Below are 14,206 nucleotides of genomic sequence, written 5' to 3'. Positions count from 1 at the left end.
CTTACTCTCTGGATGTTACAATAAGTGCATAAACAAGCTCCAGTTAGTTCAAAATGCAGCAGAAAGAGTCCTTACTAGAACTAGAAAATATGACATCACCCCATCTTATCCACACTGCATTAACTCCCATCAAATTTTGTATTGATGATAAAATACTACTATTGACCTTTAAAGCACTGAATGGCCTCGCACCACAGTACCTGAGTGAACTTCTGGTCCTTTATGACCCATCATGCCTACTTAGATCAAAAGGTGCAGGCTATCTGCTCTTCATATAGTGAAGGCTACATCAGGGGGCAGAGCCTTTTCTTACAAAGCCCCACAGTTATGGAACAGCCTTCCAAGTAATGTTTGGGAATCAGACACAGTCTCAGCATTTAAGTCTAGGCTGAAAACATATCTGTTTAGTCAAGCCTTTTGTTACTAGTGTTTAAGGTAAAAGGAGTAGATCTGGAGGGTCCTCAGACATAGTGATTTGGTAAACTGGAATGTATGGATGCTGCCAGTCCCCCACTTGCTTGCTCACTCGAGTCTGTTGACGGTGTAGTGGCTGGCTGCTTTATGTCCCAGGGGTCCCTCATGCCTGTGTTACCTTCTGGCTCTCCCCTTTTAGTTATGCTGTCGTAGTTAGTTTTGCCGGAGTCCCTGCTTGTACTCAGTGCAATATGTATACTGTTCCTACTTATTCAGGTGACATTGGGCATACCTAACAACCTGTGTTTTCTCCCCCCCCCAAAAAAAACCCCAACCCTGTCCTCTGAGTTAAATGTCGGTCCTGGGATTGAGATGCTGACCTCTTCTGCTCCTCAGACCTGCCTGATCCATCCTGGTGCCCTGTGTCTGGTTGGAGTCTCATCACATCGCTCCTGTGGAGGACGGCCCCATATGGACAGTTGAAAGTCACACTTGGAAGATGGCTCTGGACACTTACAGTAATGCTTTTATGGCTTAGGACTACAGTTGACTTGCTAACTTTAGGACTGCAGTTGTCATGAACAGTTTTGCACTCAAGTTTCCATCAATGAAGAGTTTATAACATCAACGAAACTGACTTCTTGTTAAAACTGTAAATGTTAGTCATTTTGTCTGTTGTTGCCCAAATGAGGATGGGTTCCCTTTTGAGTCTGGTTCCTCTTGAGGTTTCTTCCACATGTTGTCTGAGGGAGTTTTCCTTGCCACTGTCACCGCAGGCTTGCTCACTGAGGCTAGATTAGGGATAAAATTAGCTCATGTTTTAAGTCGTTCAAATTCTGTAAAGCTGCTTTGCGATAATGTTTATTGTTAAAAGCGCTATACAAAAACTTAACTTGACTGTCTGGATGTTCCAATAAGTGCATAAACAAGCTCCACTTAGTTCAAAATGCAGCAGCAAGAGTCCTTACTAGAACTAGAAAATATGACCATCACCCTTGTCTTATCCACACTGCATTGGCTCCCAATCAAATTTTGTATTGTTTATAAAATACTACGATTGACTTTTAAAGCACTGAATGGTCTTGCGCCACAGTGCCTGAGTGAACTTCTGGTCCTCTATGACCCGCCACGCCTACTTGGATCAAATGGTGCAGGCTATCTGCTGTTACCTTGTATAGTGAAGGCTACATCAGGGAGCAGAGCCTTTTCTTACAAAGTCCCACAGTTATGGAACAGGCTTCCAAGTAATGTTCGGGAATCAGACACAGTCTCATTTTTAAGTATAGGCTGAAAACATATCTGTTGAGTCAAGCCTTTTGTTAATTTTATTAGGTAAAGGAGTAGATCTGGAGGGTCCTCAGACATGGTGTTTTGGTAAGCTGGGCTGTATGGATGCTGTCAGTCCCCACCCACTTGCTCACTCAAGTTTGTTGACAGTGTAGTGGCTGGCTGCTTTATGTCCCAGGGCGCTCTCATGCCTGTTACCTTCTGGCTCTTCCCTTTTAGTTATGCTGTCAAGTTAGTTTTGCCAGAGTCCCTGCTTGCACACAGTGCAAAATGTATCCTGTTCTTACTCATCAGTTGACATTGGACATACCTAACAACCTGTTTTCTTCCCCCCCTCCCAACTCTCTGTCCCTCTGAGTTACATCTCAATCCTGAGATCGAGATGCTGACCTCTTCTGCTCCTCAGACCTGCCTGACCCATCCTGATGCCCTATGGAGTTGGAGTCTCATCACATCGCTCCTGTGGAGGACGGCCCCATATGGACAGTTGAAAGTCACACTTGGAAGATGGCTCTGGACACTTACAGTAATGCTCTTATGGCTGAGGACTACAGTTGACTTGCTCACTTTAGGACTACAGTTGTCATGAACAGTTTTGCACTTAAATGTCCATCAAATAACAGTTTATAACTTCAACAAAACAGACTTCATGTTAAAATGTTATCATGCTATCTTTTATCACCCAAATGAGGATGGGTTCCCTTTTGAGTCTGGTTTCTCTCAAGGTTTCTTCCTCATGTCATCTGAGGGAGTTTTTCCTTGCCACTGTCGCCACAGGCTTGCTCACTGGGGATAAAATTAGCTCATGTTTAAATTCACTAAAATTCTGTAAAGCTGCTTTGCAACAATGTTAAGTACTATAAAAATAAACTTGACTTGAATATGAGCTCAGTGTGTAGAGTTTTGGCATTAATATCCCACAGCAATCCTCTCGATTAATTTTGAAGCATTTGGATGGATCTGAGTCAATAATATACGGTAGCCTTAAACACTTCAGAATCCATCCTGCTGTTTTTGTGAACAATTACATCAATAAATACAAGGCAGCCATTGGCAGCCATATATGCCCAAACCATAAGATGAGGTAGTCTGCTTTGGATCATAAGCAGTTCCTTCTTTTCTCAATACTTTTTCTCATCTCATCTCATTATCTCTAGCCGCTTTATCCTGTTCTACAGGGTCCCAGGCAAGCTGGAGCCTATCCCAGCTGACTACGGGCGAAAGGCGGGGTACACCCTGGACAAGTCACCAGGTCATCACAGGGCTGACACATAGACACAGACAACCATTCACATGACTACGGGCGAAAGGCGGGGTACACCCTGGACAAGTCGCCAGGTCATCACAGGGCTGACACATAGACACAGACAACCATTCACACTCACATTCACACCTACGGTCAATTTAGAGTCACCAGTTTACCTAACCTGCATGTCTTTGGACTGTGGGGAAAACCGGAGCACCTGGAGGAAACCCACGTGGACACAGGGAGAACATGCAAACTCCGCACAGAAAGGCCCTCGTCGGCCACGGGGCTCGAACCCGGACCTTCTTGCTGCGAGGAGACAGCGCTAACCACTACACCACCGTGCCACCCCCAATACTTTTTCTCTTATGATAATTTTGATAAAAGTTTATCTGTCCACAGGATTTTGTTCTAGATTAGAGTCAACCTCACTGTGCAGAGTATAAGTACAGAATCAATGAAATACAGTAGAACTGTACAGGCAAACTCTAATCATCCTATTTTTGAGGCTTACCAGTGGTTTAGATATGGTGGTAAACACTCTGTATCCACTCTGATGAAGTCTTCTCTTGATTGGTGACTTTGACACAGATACACCTACCTCATGTAGGTCTTTTCTTCACCAGAGAGAAAATTTTTCTTTTACAGATGGTTTCTATGGTCCTCAGGGCCTTTTGTGTCCTTGAGCTCCCCACTGTATTTCTTTTTAAGAATGAACCAAATAGCTACTTTGGCCACATTTTGTTTTTGATTTTTCAGCCTAAAGATGGTTTGACAGTTCTTTGGACATATTGAGAGTTAACAGAAACAGATTCCAAATTGAAATGCCACACTTGAAATAAAATCTAGCCCTTTCATCTTATATGTAAGTGGAATAACAACACACCTGGCAATGGATGACCTGAGCAGCCAATTGTCAAATTACTTTTGGTCCCTTAAAAAGGGGGGGGGTGTTAGGGTTTTCTTGGCACCATCACCTCAGACTTGCTCATCAGGGATAAATAAATTTATTCAGGATAAAATTTGTTCATATGTTTAAAGTCTTTATTTTTCTGTAAAGCTGCTTTGCAACAACATCTGCTGAAAGCACTATACAAATAAATTGACTTGACATTAACCTGCTTGGCAGAGAAGGGTGCAGTGCAACCCACATTACAAAATGATCTTCTGCAAAGAGCATTTTTTTCCTATAACAAAGAACAGACCTTTCAAAATCCTACATCCAGCAGCTTTTAGAAAACGTTTTTTTATGTTTAAATATGCAAAAATGTCACAAAACCAGATGACATCATTGTGAAGAATATGGTGTCTTGCAAAAGTATTCATCCATCTTGGTGTTTGTCCTGTTTTGACGCATTACAAGCTGGAATAAAAATGGATTGGGGGTTAGCACCATTTGATTTACACAACACACAAATTTAAAGGTGAAAATTATTTTTTTGTGACAAACAATAAGATGAAAAACAGAAATCTGGAGTGTGCAGTGTGCATAGGTATTCATCCCCTTTTGTATGAAACCCCTAAATAAGAGCTGGTCCAACCAATTCACTTCACAAGTCACATAATTAGTTGATTAAGATCCACCTGTGTGCAATCAAAGTGTCACTTGAGCTGTCACATGATGTCTGTATAAATCAACCCATTCTGGAAGGACCCTGACTCTGTAACACTACTAAGCAAGCAACATGAAAACCAAGGAGCACTCCAAACATGTAGGAGACAATGTTGTGAAGAAGTATGGATCAGGGATGGGTTATAAAAAATATCCTAACTTTGAATATCCCACAGAGCACTATTAAATCCATTACAACAAAATAGAAAGAATACAGTGGGGCAAAAAAGTATTTAGTCAGTCATCAATTGTGCAAGTTCTCCCACTTAAAAAGATGAGAGAGGCCTGTAATTTTCATCATAGGGACACTTCAACTATGAGAGACAAAATGAGAAAAAAAAATCCAGAAAATTACATTATCTGATTTTTAAAGAGTTTATTTGCAAATTATGGTGGAAAATAAGTATTTGGTCAATAACAAAAGTTCATCTCAATACTTTGTTATATACCCTTTGTTGGCAATGACAGAGGTCAAACGTTTTCTGTAAGTCTTCACAAGGTTTTCACACACTGTTGCTGGTATTTTTGCCCATTCCTCCATGCAGATCTCCTCTACAGCAGTGATGTTTTGGGGCTGTCGCTGGGCAACACGGACTTTCAACTCCCTCCAAAGATTTTCTATGGGGTTGAGATCTGGAGACTGGCTAGGCCACTCCAGGACCTTGAAATGCTTCTTACGAAGCCACTCCTTCGTTGCCCAGGCAGTGTGTTTGGGATCATTGTCATGCTGAAAGACCCAGCCATGTTTCATCTTCAATGCCCTTGCTGATGGAAGGAGGTTTTCACTCAAAATCTCATGATACATGGCCCCATTCATTCTTTCCTTTACACGGATCAGTCGTCTTGGTCCCTTTGCAGAAAAACAGCCCCAAAGCATGATGTTTCCACCCCCATGCTTCACAGTAGGTATGGTGTTCTTTGGATGCAACTCAGCATTCTTTTTCCTCCAAACACGACAAGTTGAGTTTTTACCAAAAAGTTCTATTTTGGTTTCATCTGACCATATGACATTCTCCCAATCCTCTTCTGAATCATCCAAATGCTCTCTAGCAAACTTCAGACGGGCCTGGACATGTACTGGCTTAAGCAGGGGGACACATCTGGCACTGCAGGATTTGAGTCCCTGGCGGCGTAGTGTGTTACTGATGGTAGCCTTTGTTACTTTGGTCCCAGCTCTCTGCAGGTCATTCACTAGGTCCCCCCGTGTGGTTCTGGGATTTTTGCTCACCGTTCTTGTGATCATTTTGACCCCACAGGGTGAGATCTTGCGCGGAGCCCCAGATCAAGGGAGATTATCAGTGGTCTTGTATGTCTTCCATTTTCTAATAATTGCTCCCACAGTTGATTTCTTCACACCAAGCTGCTTACCTATTGCAGATTCAGTCTTCTCAGCCTGGTGCAGGTCTACAATTTTGTTTCTGGTGTCCTTTGACAGCTCTTTGGTCTTGGCCATAGTGGAGTTTGGAGTGTGACTGTTTGAGGTTGTGGACAGGTGTCTTTTATACTGATAACGAGTTCAAACAGGTGCCATTAATACAGGTAACGAGTGGAGGACAGAGGAGCCTCTTAAAGAAGAAGTTGCAGGTCTGTGAGAGCCAGAAATCTTGCTTGTTTGTAGGTGACCAAATACTTATTTTACTGAGGAATTTACCAGTTAATTCATTAAAAATCCTTCAATGTGATTTCCTGGATTCTTTCCCCCCATTCTGTCTCTCATAGTTGAGGTATACCTATGATGAAAATTACAGGCCTCTATCATCTTTTTAAGTGGGAGAACTTGCACAATTGGTGGCTGACTAAATACTTTTTTGCTCCACTGTATATCACCACTACAAACCTGACAAGAGAAGGCCACTCACCAAAACTCACAGACCAGGCAAGGAGGGCATTAATCAGAGATGCAACAAAGACTCCAAAGATAACACGGAAGGAGCTACAAAGATCCACAGTCGAGATGGGAGTATCTGTCCACAGATACTCCCATCTCTGTAAGCCGTACACTCCGCAGAGTGGGGCTTTATGGAAGAGTGGCCAGAAAAAAAGACACTGCTTAAGAATACACATTTAAAGTTTGCCCAACAGTATGTGGCAGACTCCCCAAACACATGGAAGAAGATTCTCTGGTCAAATGAGACTAAAATTGATCTTTTTGGCCATCATGAGAAATGGCATGTATAGTGCCATGTTGGGTTTCAACACCCTGAGAACACCATTCCTACAGTGGAGCATGGTGGTGCAGCATCATGCTGTGGGGATATTTTTCATCTGCAGGGACAGGAAAGCTGGTCACGACTAAAGGAAAAATGGATGGCGCTAAATACAGGGCAGTTCTGGAGGAAAATCTGTTTGAGTCGGCCAGAGGTTTGAGACTGGGATGAAGGTTCGCATTCCAGCAGGACAATGACCCTAACCATACTGCTAAAGTGGAGTGGTTTAACATTTAAATGTATTGGAATGGCCTAACCAAAGCCCAGACCTCAGTCCAATTGAGAATCTATGGCAGAAGTTGAAGATTGCTGTACACCAATGCAATCTTTCTAACTTGAATGAGCTGGAACAGTTTTGCCTTGGGGAATGGGCAAAAATCCCAGTGGCTAGATGTGCTAAGCTAATAGAGACATAATCCCAAGATACTTGCAGCTGTAATTGCAGCCAAAGGTGACTCTACAAATATTGACCTGGGGGGGAAATACCGATGCACACTCCAGATTTCTTTTTTTTTAATCTTAATTATTGCTTGTCACAATAGAACACTTCACCTTTACAGTTGTAGGCATGTTGTGTAAATCAAATGGTGGTCACCCCCCAAAAAATCCATTTTAATTCCAGCTTGTAATGTGACAAAACAGGAAAAACACCAAGGGGGATGAATACTTTTGCATGACACTGTTATTCGCCCCTTTACCAAATCCCAGCATGTACTGCATGCTGGGAACTTCTGGTGGCTTGGCTGACATTGCTGATAATGGTACAAAAACAAATACTGGGCTATAAAATCATTTTCTATGTTCAAATATCAAATGTAAGCTTAAATGTGATGTTAGATTGCTTTTATTTGTCTAGTTATGGGTTCCATGGTATTTTTTGTCAGCACAGAAGCTAATCTGTCATTAACTAGTTATGTTTTCTTTGGCTCTGACTGACGCCACTGCATTCTGTGGTGCTCACTATTATAGTCTAACTGACGTCCAGTGAGAAATAAATACTATGATGTAGATTGTATATTAAACATTGTTTTTCAGCCTCGGCTAAACATTAAATCATCTTAGCCGCTAGCTGCTTGTACATTTGACTCCAATTTAATGCCTTTTACCTCTTCTGCTTTCCAGTGCAACCAGGAACATTCTATATTGATCCCAGTGGTCCACGGTGGTGAATAAAATATTTGGAAAGTAATTACTGATGATTCACTTCATGAATTGGAGAGATCTCGTACATTTGTATGGGTGTAAAGCAGACCGGAATTCAGACACTTATTCTCGGCTACTATTACACTTGTCACCCCACTGATGTCAGATGTTTATCAGTCTGCTGGTCTAACAGAGAAATGTTCAAAGAAATTCCATCAAGGACATTAACTGAACAGACAGAGGTGAAAGCTATACTGACTGTAGAATCTGCAGAATGCAGTGGCAGTGCAGTCAGAGCCAAAGACAATGTGATAATATAAAAATGACAAATTAAAAGCTTCTGTGCTGACAAAAAATACCATGGAACCAGTAACTAGACAAATAAAGAATCAAATATCACATTTCAGCTTTCATCCAATATTTGAACATGGACAATGATTTTATAGCCCAATATTTGTTTTTGTACCATTATCAGTAACATGAGCTGAGCCACCGGAAGTTCCCAGCACACAGTGTATTTGGTAAAGGGGTGAATAGTTATGAATCTTAGTTACAATTATAAATTAAAAGCTGAGACCTGCTCTCTACATTTTACCACATCTAATCGAATACATCTCATTCAAATTATAAGTTAATCTTTCAGGTAATTCAGGCATGTTAGAGCAGGGAAAACACTAAAGCATAGAGTATGGGCTTTCCAAGACTAGAATTATGATGTCTGAGCTATCAGAATTAGAAAACTTTATTGATCCTGAAGGACACTGCTTTCTTGCTCAATCAATCAAGTAATTAATTAATTTGATTTACATATTTAAAAAAGCCCTGTGATGACCTGGCGACTTGTCCAGGGTGTACCCCGCCTTTCGCCCATAGTCAGCTGGGATAGGCTCCAGCTTGCCTGCGACCCTGTAGAACAGGATAAAGCGGCTAGAGATAATGAGATGAGATGAGATATTTAAAAAAAACATGAATTTCAAGACAAAGCTGATTCTAAAGCTACAGTATGTTTTAGGATACTAAGGCATGTATAAAATGTAATTTTGCTATTAAGTTGGTTAACATGTATCTTATTTACAAATATAACATGGGTTTTATAACCTTAAACAGAGTTTTTTTTTTAATTCCATTTATTTAATTTAAAAGAATATTTACCAAAACATAATGACCATTGTGTGCTCTAGTGTTAGTACAGGACACCATGCAAAGCAGCACACAGCAGCAACAGACAGAGAAGGAAGGATGGACAAATTTTTTAGGATGGCAGGAAAAGGAGAGGTACACACCTGCAGGGGTCACACCAGTCCATTTGTTGATTGAGGCCGAAACGAGCTCGGCATTTCTTAGGGCAGCCAGGGTCTGAGTGCAAACCAGCAAGCATGCACACAGAAAAGGGAGGAGCAAAAGGAAGAAAGGGAGAAGACATGGGCAGAGTCCATTGTTAAAAGACAGAAAGATGATGAAGCAAAAAAAAAAAGTTAGAACCCTCTCCTGAAGGTTCCAAAAAGAAATCAATGCGAAGAGAATAAAAAAAATAACCTTTTAAAATTAGTTAAATTATTCTACTTGGAGGTTGTCTCTGTTCTCAACCAGGGAATATGTATTGGAATGTGCTTTATTGCTTAATAAAGCATCATTGGAAAGCTTTATTTACATGAAAACACTAGCTCGATTTTGAAAAACTGACATAGGTTTTGTAATGGAGGGTCACATATAGAAATTGTTTTTGATTTATGATTTACCTGATAATGCACCACATTGCTGAAGTAAATGGAATTTTCCAGGATATATTTTGTGAAGAAAGCAGAAATATAAACATAACCATGGTTGTACCTGTGGCAGAATCTTGCTGCTTGTCTCGTTTTCTTCTCTTCTTTTTGCCCTGTAAATGAATACATACATATAGAACCATTGTTAAAGACATTTGTGGAGACATAACCAATAAAAATGACCAACTACATTAAAAAAACATGTAGGTGGAAATTAGTAGCAAATGCAATATGTACATTATTTTCTATGTATTATCTACATGTTCAGTGACTGAGTTCCCTGTTGAAATGTGCATGCCTGGGACTGTTTACAAACATCAGTTTAATAAGGTCCCTAACCCTAGTCCAAGAGTACCTGCTGTCCTCTGATTCAAACACACCCCCTTCATCTCAGAAAGGGCTATTAATTAATGCAGTAGTTGAGGTGTGTTGGGGTAGGGAAACATTCAAATGTGCAGAACAGAGGGTACTCCAGGACCAAGGCTGAGAACCCGTATACTAGGTGGTGGTATATCAAAACAGGAACCAGAAAGCCGTCAATAAATTGAAAAAAAAGAAGAAAAGCAAGAACCTTTCATAGCATGTGGTTTTTGTTTGTTTATTTTTGAATAAGTTCCATGAATGCATAGCACAACAGGTTCATGATCTGTGCATTTTATGAACATGCAAAAAGTTGTCCCTAAAGTGTAGTCCTTGGGAGAATGTGACTTTGAATTTCACCCCCAGAAAAACAACCAGTCATCACCACTGATTGAGGAGAGTCAGGTACATCATTTGGTGACACACTATTTGCCAATAAAAGTATTTCATAATATATTACTAATAATAATAAACAAGTGATAAATATTTTGCCTGGTGTGGCATTAGTTTATTGCTTGACTATGCATGGACAAGCCTATCCTCTCTTTTTGCAATGGCTTTTTTTGTCATAAATAAATGATTAGTTTTATTTGTCCTGCTTGTGCTGGCTCACTTTCTTTATTTTTCATGTTCTTTAATTAATGCAAATTATATAAAATGCCTGGTTTTCACAATTTTCTCTGGGGTATTCTTAGTCCCTGACCTAATAAATTAACATGATGTATTTTTGATAGAGATTACTGGATAATGGTGTCTAATAAATGCTGCAAACATAAAAAATAAAAAAAAAACAAGCAATTTAATCTAAACAGTATATTCCATATACAGTATAAAACTACAGTAATCCATGTAAATTATATATGTTTTGATGGTGATCAAATCAAGGTTTAGATTAGGTAGTCTTCTTATGCATAAATTTAAACACACTCAGGAGCAATAGTAGGATCCAAAAAAAAAATTTCTGAATTGACAGGATTTTCATGAATACCAAAGTTCTTATGTAAACACTCTTACAAATAAATCTGTTTGTATTGAGCTTGATAAATGAGGCTTAATGTTAGTGTCCCTGGTTTACAAATTCCAGCACAATTTTAACAATCTAGCATTTTAATCTCATAAGGGCATATGTAGTCATATGATTTATTTGGTAGTTTATCATAAAATCTGAAATCTTAAGTTCATGAATATGGAACAAGAAGGGAAAACTTTGCATTTCATAAAGTCATACAAAAAAACAAACAAAAAAAACAGTAAGGGTATCCTTTTATTATCCAGTGTTCCCTAGGTTGTTCATAAATAGGACTTGAAAAGTTATTAAACAAGTCTAAAAAATAATTTTAAAAATGGTCTACTGTATGAGCTTACACATGAAATACAGATGCTAAAATGTGGAGCAGATGTGGAGCAAGCTGAAGGCTTTACATTGCTCTAGGTTAAATTGAATTGGTTGGAAATCAGAGTTGGAAGTCAGTCATTAAAAACATTTGAAGGAGTCAATAATTTGAATTAAACTTTTCACCACTACAAGGTGTACTGCATCCCACAATGCACAGCAATCATTTCATTTTCAAAATCAGTCAAAATACTCTCATGAAGAAGACGTGTGCAGTTACCATGTGCGCAGACCGTGGTACTGCTGCATAGTTCTGAATTTTGCAGATAACCAAAAGTATGTACATACTATATGTATTATTTACTGTCATATATATGTGCAGCAAGAAAAAACCCAGTATGAATGGAACAAACTATTTATTTATTGCAAACAGCATTCATTCACAGAGCCATGTCAAGCATGTTACTGGGTGTGTTGAAACAGTGTTCCAGCAAAGGGAAAAGAAGAGAACTAAAAACAGTGTACATGTCTGTGTGGCAGTGGGGGCATGGCCAAGCGTCGGTCTGTGAATGGAGGGTGGAGTCAGGGAAGGTAAGTGGTGGAATCATTGCACCTGATGGGGATTAACCTGTGTTTGTGTGTCTTCCCCAGTGACCACGCCCTTTAAAAGGAGAGGAGAGCAGAGAAAGGGAGCTCTCCCCAACCAGAACACTTGTGTGCGTGGCTGGGGAATGAGTGAATGAGCTGAAAAGCCACACATATTGTTAAAAATAAATAGTTCATTGAGAACTCAGTTCTGGTCTGCCGTGCTTCTGTGCTCCACCCACCTGGTCCAATACAACAGTGGTGCCGAAACCCGGGAAAGTGCAGAAGGGAACAGCCACATGGAGTCCTCCCCCTTCCAAGACCTGGTCCATGCCCTCGCCATGACCCAACACAGCCAGCACCAGGCGCTGATCGCCCTCCGGAAGGAGCAAGAACAACGCTTTGAAGCCCTGGTGCTGGCACAACAGGAAGATCACCAGGCGTTCCGGCACCTGCTCGCATCGGCAGGGGCCCCGATCACCACCGCCGCGGACCCTCCCCACCTCACCCTAATGAAAATGGGTCCACAGGACGACCCCGAAGCCTTCCTCGCTGTTTTTGAACAGGCAGCCGAGGCGTGGGGTTGGCCGGTGGAACAGCACACGGCACGCCTCCTCCCCCTGCTAACAGGCGAGGCACAGCTGGCCATGCTACAGCTCTCCGCCAACAGCTGGCTGGTCTACGTGGACCTCTGCAGGGCCATCCTCCAGCACGTGGGATGCACCCTGGAGCAGCAGCGGCAGCGCTTCCGCACGCTGCGCCTGGAGGAGGTTGGCCGGCCGTTTGCATTTGGCCAGCAACTCCGGGACGCCTGCCGGCGGTGGCTGAGGGCCGACAACCCCGATGCCAAGGGAATCATCGATCTGGTGGCGCTGGAGCAATTCGTCGCCCGACTTCCGGAAGGAACCACGGAGTGGGTCCAGTGCCATTGCCCGGCGTCGCTGGATCAGGCCATCGAGCTGGCGGAGGACCATATGGCGGCCATTCTGACAGCAGGACAGTATGTCTCCCCTTCTTCCCTCTCCTCTCTCTCCCCCCTTCTGTTCCTCGCCCTCGCCCCACTCCCCCACCGCGGAGGCAGGAGCCAGCTCCACCCCAGCCAGCCCGCCGCACCCACGGTGTCCTACTGTTTCCTACTTCCGTGTCTGTGTCTTCCCCCCCTCAGGTGAGTGATCTCCAGAACGCTGGTGGAGAGAGCCTGGGCCAGTATGCTGGCACTACGGGGAACCGGGGCACCTCCAGCATCAGTGCTCGGCGATGGAGGTGGGTGCGGTGGTCCGGATCCCCGACGCGCCGGAGACCACCCTCGATCAGGCCGGAGCGTATCACATACTGGTGAGTATCCAAGGGGATACGTATCAGGCTTTGGTGGACTCCGGCTGGAATCAGACCTCAATCCACCAAAGCCTGGTGCAAGACGAGGCATTGGGAAGAGCACAGTTGGTGAAGGTGTTGTGTGTGCACGGGGATGTTCACAACTACCCTTTAGTGTCGGTCCACATTCTGTTTCGAGGGGAGAAATTTAGAGTACAGGTGGCAGTTAATCCTCGCCTTACCCACTCGATAATTTTGGGGACTGATTGGCCGGGATTTCGGGAATTAATGATGCACTTAGTGAAGAGTGGGGCCTGCCACAGTTCAGCGGGGGAGGTCCCGGAGTGGCATTGGTGGGAGCAGCTGTCACAGAGTCATCTACATCATCACCATGTCAGAGTGAGGAGCAGCAGGCTCCTCCTCCCTCTCTCGGGGATTCCCTCGCGGATTTCCCGTGAGAGCAGTCGTGAGACGAGACTCTGCGGCATGCGTTTGACCAAGTGAGAGTAATCGATGGTCAAACGCTCCAGCCAAACGCCACCCCGTCCTTCTCCTATTTTTCCATTATTAAGGATAAATTATACCGAGTGACGCAGGACACTCAGAATAAGGAACAAATAACCCAACTTTTAATCCCAAAGAGCCGCTGGGAATTTATATTCCAGGCGGCTCACTTTAATCCCATGGCTGGACACTTAGGGCAGGATAAGACACTAGCCCGAATAATGGCCCGGTTCTATTGGCCAGGGATTCGCGGCGATGTCCGTAGATGGTGTACGGCGTGCCACGAATGCCAGTTAGTAAATCCCATGGCCGTCCCAAAAGCGCCTTTGCGCCCTCTGCCATTAATCGAGACCCCGTTCGAAAGAATTGGGACGGATCTCGTCGGGCCATTAGATCGGTCAACACGAGGATATCGCTTTATTTTGGTTCTGGTAG

The 14,206-nt window shown here is 42.7% G+C and overlaps 1 protein-coding gene across 6 annotated transcripts in view; it reads right to left on the bottom strand.

Moving 5' to 3' along the window:
• tcf7 (transcription factor 7) overlaps positions 1-14,206 on the bottom strand; it is a 346,414-nt gene that overhangs the window by 66,198 nt on the left and 266,010 nt on the right. For 2 of the 6 annotated variants that reach the window (XM_060935777.1, XM_060935783.1), the window contains 2 exons: positions 9,740-9,788; positions 9,193-9,265 (listed from right to left, as the gene is read on the bottom strand). In XM_060935777.1, the coding sequence (XP_060791760.1) occupies positions 9,193-9,265; positions 9,740-9,788 (122 nt within the window). Of the gene's footprint in view, positions 1-4,060; positions 4,311-9,192; positions 9,266-9,739; positions 9,789-14,206 lie in introns of those variants that run through there. The other 4 variants (XM_060935781.1, XM_060935779.1, XM_060935778.1 and 1 more) reach the window with 3 other exon arrangements.

This window comes from Neoarius graeffei, chromosome 12 (assembly GCF_027579695.1).
Source record: "Neoarius graeffei isolate fNeoGra1 chromosome 12, fNeoGra1.pri, whole genome shotgun sequence".
In the NCBI taxonomy this organism is placed as follows: domain Eukaryota; kingdom Metazoa; phylum Chordata; class Actinopteri; order Siluriformes; family Ariidae; genus Neoarius; species Neoarius graeffei.
This window is presented reverse-complemented; position numbering and strand designations above follow the sequence as displayed.